General features: G+C 50.1%; 1 protein-coding gene across 1 annotated transcript; it reads right to left on the reverse strand.

The window, feature by feature from the left end:
- Positions 1–297: 297 nt before the first annotated feature.
- Positions 298–1,918, reverse strand: LOC100285537 (6b-interacting protein 1). The gene has a single exon (NM_001158428.2). The coding sequence runs from the start codon at positions 1,532–1,534 to the stop codon at positions 356–358; it is 1,179 nt and encodes a 392-aa protein (NP_001151900.2). The 5' UTR covers positions 1,535–1,918; the 3' UTR covers positions 298–355.
- Positions 1,919–7,037: the final 5,119 nt, after the last annotated feature.

Raw genomic sequence — 7,037 nt, forward strand, 5'->3', positions numbered from 1 at the left:
CATGTAGAGTGTGAAATACGATGGACCTGGGCCGTGCAGTCACGCAAACTTTCGGCTCTGCTCACCCTTCTCACGATGCCCTCATCGCTCGTTGGCGTTGCTCCGTCCGCCGTGACCGCGCGCCACCAACCGGGCTCGCCCCTCCCACCGGTGACTCACCGCCATACGAAGAACAGAAGCCAGAGAAAGAAGAGTTACTTTGGTTCGTACTAAAATATAGTGACCTGGAGGTGGATCAAACGTCGTTGCGAGCGTATAAAAAAGAACGACTCAGTTAGACACTACGAACACGGAATTGTCATGGCATAGAGATCCAATTAATTAACCCTATGAATTATGGCGAACAATGATGCAGTTACTGGCTCTCTTCTTCATAATCTTCCTCGTCAGACTGCTCACCGTCACTTGCAGCCGCTGCCCCCGCGTTATTGTTGTCATGGTACTGCTGGTAATGTGGGCGTGGAGCATGGCGGTGCCTGTCAACATGGCTGATCCGGTAACGGCTATGGTGATTGCTGCTGCCACCGGCGTCGGTAACCAGTGACATCCTCGGAATCCTCCTCGACGAGCCAACAGCAGGGACGGCGGCCGTGGCAGGAGACGCGTGATTCTTGGCCTGCGTGAGCTCCATCTGCGTGTCGAGGAAGAACCGCACGCGCTGCGACTCCAGCTCCTGCGCGAAGTCCATGCGCCGACGCTCCATCTCGGCCTCCTGTTCCAGCTTCGTGGCCTCCACGCGCTCGTACGCCTCGCCGAGGCGCCGTATCGCCTGAGCCAGCTCCCGAAGCCCCTGCGCGCGGTCGCCGCCTCCGTCGGAGCGCCCATCGTCCGTCCTCTTCCTCTTCCCGTTCACCGCCGGAAGGGCCGGCATTGGCGGGAAGCCGTCGGAGGAATCGGAGGACACCGACGGCTCCGGCGAAGGCGCCCTCCGCTTGGCCCCGGATCCTGCTGCGGGCATGAGCGGCGTGCGGCTGCGTTGAGGGAAGCCCACTCGCGGCGCCGCAGGCATCTGGCTGCGGCTGTTGGAGTTGTGCCCGCCGCCGCCGTTGCCGGGCTTGTTGCCGTAGGTGGGCGCGAGGAGAAAATCGAGGCGGTCGAAGAACTGCCAGCCGGAGACCGGCTTGATCCTCTCGACCTTGTACTTCTTCTTGAGCGTGTCGATGCGGTTTTTGCACTGGATATCGGACTTGGGCGCCTTGGAGTAGCCGTCACGGGAGGAGACGGCTTCGGCGACCTCCTGCCACTGCGGGTGGCGGAGGCTGCCGCGGCCGAGCGCGACGAAGCGCTCGCCCCAGGCGTCGATGAGCGCGGACGTGGCGCCGTCGCTCCAGGCGTCCTCCCTCCCGCCGCCGCCGCCGCCATCGCCGCCGGCGCTAGCGTACAGGGACGCCGCGGTCCTATGGATCGGGAGCGCGACCGCCATGGAAGCGCCCGGCGGCGCAGCGGCGACGGTGACGGGGCCGTCCACGGGGAGCGCGGAGGAGGAGGGCGGCGACGGGGAGGAGGAGGGCGACACGTCGTCGTCGTCGTCCATCGCGGTCGCGGCGGATCGGAGCGATTTGGGCGTGGAGAGGGGAAGGGGATCTGATCTGATTTGGTTTGGCTAGGGTTGGTTTCGATGGTGCGCCGGTACCGGCGGCGTGGTGTGGTCGTGCTTTGAGGGGGATCCGGCTGAGGCACGGCAAGGGCAGCGCGGGGCGCGTTGGCATGGGCCAGGCCGGGAGGATGGGCCGGCGCAGGTGGTGGAGTGCGGGGAAACGGCCGGCGGCGGGGTGGTTTGGGCTGGTTGGAACCCGATCCGGACGCGTCGGCCGGCAGGAAGACCGCTCGTCCACCACGTTCCGTCCATGGTACGACCTCCTCGAAGAAATTGGGATGGGAAACCGTGTGGCTCTTGCCCGCGAAATATCAATTTTAGAGCCGCACATGTGTACCTCATCAAGCAGAGAGATCAAAACGAAGAACGACGCTTTATATAAAGTTAGTTTGCTCGAGTAACGAGATAGTTTATCATCTTCTCGCTACCTATTTTTTGTTTAGTTTATGTAATGGAATAAGTTGATTATCATCATTTCATTTATTATAGTCTAATAGTTAGTAATAATATTATGAATGAGTTTATCCCACTAAATTTTTAAAATAGACTCGTGATGCATCACCTCATCTAGAATAGATTGATTATTCAAACCAAACATCACAATAATATTTAAGTCCCAATAATATTTAAGTGCTAATAATATTTGTCATGATAAAGCTATTAGAGCAACTCCAAGATACTCTATATTCTTCTTAATTAATATAATTAGAGATTTTTACACAAAAAAATATCTTCCAACAACTTATTTAAATGACCATCTTATATTCCAGGTTCTCATTAGCCAAAATAGAAAATGTGAATGGTTCTCTAAAGTACAAGATATACAAAAGCTATTGGAGATTGCAAATATATAGAAAATATTTTTTTATATAAATGACTCTCCAAATTATAATTTAGAGAGTGAAATTTAGAAAGAGTCTTAAAGATGCTCTTATCAATCGGAGTGCATTCATTCTCTGTGGGGTCTTCGAGGGCCAAATTCTTCGACCAATCTGGCAACTTTGTTTGATGAGATGTTGTCCCAAGCAAGATATGTAGAGTTTAATTGTGTCCATTTACTTGTCATGCTATTTGGGCACTTCATAAAAACAAAAAAGGTGTTGGCTTCCCCGAAGACGGTGGATCGTGTTGATCAAGTCATGGAAACCAATCATCAAACATAAGGTTGCGTGATCGTGACACTATAGACAATATTGTTTATAGATTATAGTTTAAAATAAGAGATAAGATATGAGATAAGATAGGATAACTGTAGAGATAGCCTAACTCTATGGTGACGGCTTAAGAGACCATTGGCAAGATGAACAAGGCCTCATGGAGACGTGAAGCATGTGGAAAGCATAGTAGTTTGTTTTATAGTGTCGGCGTTTCGAGACCGGGGGTCCCTGAGCCGACGAGTGAATGTCGTCGCGTGCCCCAGCCCAGATGGGTCGACGCGAGGCCGAGCGCGAAGGGGGGAAAGCGAGGCGGCCGGAGACCGGCGTGAGAGAGGTGGGAATCCCGCGGCCTTCGTGTTCGTCCCGCGTCCAGGTCGGGTGCGCTTGCAGTAGGGGGTGAAAGGGAATTAGGCTTACACCTAGTCCCTAATTAATTTTGGTGGTTGAATTGACCAACACAAAACTTTGGACTAACTAGTTTGCCCAAGTGTATAGATTATACAGGTGTAAAAGGTTCACACTTAGCCAATATAAAGACCAAGTTTTGGATTCAACAAAGGAGCAACGAGGCAACCGAAGGCACCTCTGGCTGAAGGCACCGGACTGTCCGGTGTGCACCGGACAGTGTCCGGTGCGCCCAGAGGACTCCAACTCCACCTCTTCGCCCTCGGGAATTCTCGGAAGCCGGCGCGCTATAATTCACCGGACTGTCCGGTGTGCACCGGACATGTCCGGTGCTCCATGGAAGCACGATCTCCGGAACTCGCCAGCCTCGGGTTCGTGCGACAGCCGCTCCGCTAAAATTCACCGGACTGTCCGGTGTACCAGCGGAGCAACGGCTCTTTTCGGCGCCAACGGCTCCCTGCGGTGCATTTAATGCGCGCGCAGCGCACGCAGACGTCAGACATGCCCATACCGGTGCACCGGACATCAAACAGTACATGTCCGGTGTGCACCGGACACCCAGGAGGACCCAGAAGTCAGAAGCTCCAACGGTCAGAATCCAACGACAGTGATGACGTGGCAGGGGCACCGGACTGTCCGGTGTGCACCGGACTGTCCGGTGCGCCATCGAGCAGACGCCTCCAGCCAACGGTCATGTTTGGTGGTTGGGGCTATAAATACCCCAACCACCCCACCATTCATTGCATCCAAGTTTTCCACTTCCCAACTTCTACAAGAGCTCTAGCATTCAATTCTAGACACACCAAAGAGATCAAATCCTCTCCAATTCCACACAAAGCCCTAGCGACTAGTGAGAGTGATTTGCCGTGTTCATTTGAGCTCTTGCGCTTGGATTGCTTCTTTTCTTTCTCACTTATTCTTGTGATCAAAATTCCATTGTAATCAAGGCAAGAGGCACCAATTGTGTGGTGGCCCTTGCGGGGAAGTTTTGTTCCCGGCTTTGATTTGAGAAGAGAAGCTCACTCGGTTCGAGGGACCGTTTGAGAGAGGGAAGGGTTGAAAGAGACCCGGCCTTTGTGGCCTCCTCAACGGGGAGTAGGTTTGCAAGAACCGAACCTCGGTAAAACAAATCTCCGTGTCTTACTTGCTTATTCGCTTGGGATTTGTTTTCCGCCCTCTCTTGCGGACTCGTTTCTTTATTACTAACGCTAACCCGGCTTGTAGTTGTGTTTATATTTGTAAATTTCAGTTTCGCCCTATTCACCCCCCCTCTAGGCGACTTTCAATTGGTATCAAAGCCCGGTGCTTCATTAGAGCCTAACCGCTCGAAGTGATGTCGGGAGATCACGCCAAAAAGGAGATGGAGACCGGCGAAAAGCCCACTACAAGCCACGGGAGCACTTCATCGGAAGAGTCCCGCACCAAAAGGAGGGAGAAAAAGAAGAGCTCCTCCAACAAAGGGAAGGAGAAGAAATCTTCTTCTCACCACAAAGAGAAGAAGGAAAAATCTTCTTCCCACAAGCCGCATCGGAAAGGCGACAAGCACAAGAGGATGAGGAAGGTGGTCTACTACGAGACCGACACTTCATCAACATCGACCTCCGACTCCGATGCGCCCTCCGTCACTTCTAAGCGCCAAGAGCGCAAGAAGTATAGTAAGATCCCCCTACGCTACCCTCGCATTTCCAAACATACACCTTTACTTTCCGTCCCATTAGGCAAACCACCAACTTTTGATGGTGAAGATTACGCTAGGTGGAGCGATTTAATGCGATTTCATCTAATCTCGCTCCACAAAAGCATATGGGATGTTGTTGAGTTTGGTGCGCAGGTACCATCCGTAGGGGATGAGAACTATGATGAGGATGAGGTGGCCCAAATCGAGCACTTCAACTCTCAAGCAACAACAATACTCCTCGCCTCTCTAAGTAGAGAGGAGTATAACAAAGTACAAGGGTTAAAGAGCGCTAAGGAGATTTGGGATGTGCTCAAAACCGCGCACGAAGGAGATGAGCTCACCAAGATCACCAAGCGGGAAACGATCGAGGGGGAGCTCGGTCGGTTCCGGCTTCGCAAAGGGGAGGAGCCACAACACATGTACAACCGGCTCAAGACTTTGGTGAACCAAGTGCGCAACCTCGGGAGCAAGAAGTGGGATGACCACGAAGTGGTAAATGTTATTTTAAGATCTCTCATTTTTCTTAATCCCACTCAAGTTCAATTGATTCGTGGTAATCCTAGATATACTAAAATGACCCCCGAGGAAGTTATCGGGCATTTTGTAAGTTTTGAGTGCATGATAGAAGGCTCGAGGAAAATCAACGAGCTTGGCGACCCATCCGAAGCCCAACCAGTTGCATTCAAGGCAACGGAGGAGAAGAAGGAGGAGTCTACACCAAGTAGACAACCAATAGACGCCTCCAAGCTCGACAATGAGGAAATGGCGCTCGTCATCAAAAGCTTCCGCCAAATCCTCAAGCAAAGGAGGGGGAAGGACTACAAGTCCCGCTCCAAGAAGGTTTGCTACAAGTGTGGTAAGCCCGGTCATTTTATTGCTAAATGTCCTATATCTAGTGACAGTGACCGAGGCGACGACAAGAAGGGGAGAAGAAAGGAGAAGAAGAGGTACTACAAGAAGAAGGGCGGCGATGCCCATGTTTGTCGCGAGTGGGACTCCGACGAGAGCTCAAGCGACTCCTCCGACGACGAGGACGCCGCCAACATCGCCGTCACCAAGGGACTCCTCTTCTCCAACGTCGGCCACAAGTGCCTCATGGCAAAGGACGGCAAAAAGAAGGTTAAATCTAAATCCTCCACTAAATATGAATCCTCTAGTGATGACAATGCTAGTGATGAGGAAGATAATTTGCGTTCCCTTTTTGCCAACCTTAACATAGCTCAAAAGGAAAAATTGAATGAATTGGTTAGTGCTATTCATGAAAAGGATGACCTTTTGGATTCCCAAGAGGATTGTCTAATTAAAGAAAACAAAAAACATGTTAAGGTTAAAAAGGCTTATGCTCTTGAAATTGAGAAATGTGAAAAATTATCTAGTGAGCTAAGCACTTGTCGTGAGATGATTGACAACCTTAGAAATGAAAATGCTATTTTAAATGCTAAGGTTGATTCACATGTTTGTAATGTTTCAATTCCCAATCTTAGAGATGATAATGTTGACTTGCTTGCTAAGATTGATGAATTGAATGTATCTCTTGCTAGCCTTAGATTAGAGAATGAAGATTTAATTGCTAAGGCTAAAGATTTTGATGTTTGCAAAGTTACAATTTCCAATCTTAAAGATAAAAATGATATTCTTCATGCTAAGATTGTGGAACTTAATTCTTGCAAACCCTCTACATCTACCATTGAGCATGTCACTATTTGTGCTAGATGTAGAGATATTGATGTTAATGCTATTCATGATCACATGATCTTAATTAAGCAACAAAATGATCATATAGCTAAACTTGAAGCTAAAATTGCCGAGCACAACTTAGAAAATGAGAAATTTAAATTTGCTCGTAGCATGCTTCATAATGGGAGACGCCCTGGCATTAAGGATGGCATTGGCTTCCAAAGGGGAGACAATGTCAAAATTAGTGCCCCTCCTAAAAGATTGTCAAATTTTGTTAAGGGCAAGGCTCCCATGCCTCAGGATAACGAGGGTTACATTTTATACCCTGCCGGTTATCCCGAGGACAAAATTAGGAAAATTCATTCTAGGAAGTCTCACTCTGGCCCTAATCATGCTTTTATGTATAAGGGTGAGACATCTAGCTCTAGGCAACCAACCCGTGCCAAGTTGCCTAGAAAGAAAACTCCTAATGCATCAAATGATCATGCCATTTCATTTAAAACTTTTGATGCTTCTTATGTGC

This window comes from Zea mays, chromosome 10, assembly GCF_902167145.1.
Source record: "Zea mays cultivar B73 chromosome 10, Zm-B73-REFERENCE-NAM-5.0, whole genome shotgun sequence".
NCBI classification, from domain to species: domain Eukaryota; kingdom Viridiplantae; phylum Streptophyta; class Magnoliopsida; order Poales; family Poaceae; genus Zea; species Zea mays.

Coding starts and splice junctions, on each gene's coding strand:
- LOC100285537 (NM_001158428.2), bottom strand. CDS start 1,534: ATGGACGACGACGACGACGTGTCGCCCTCCTCCTCCCCGTCGCCGCCC.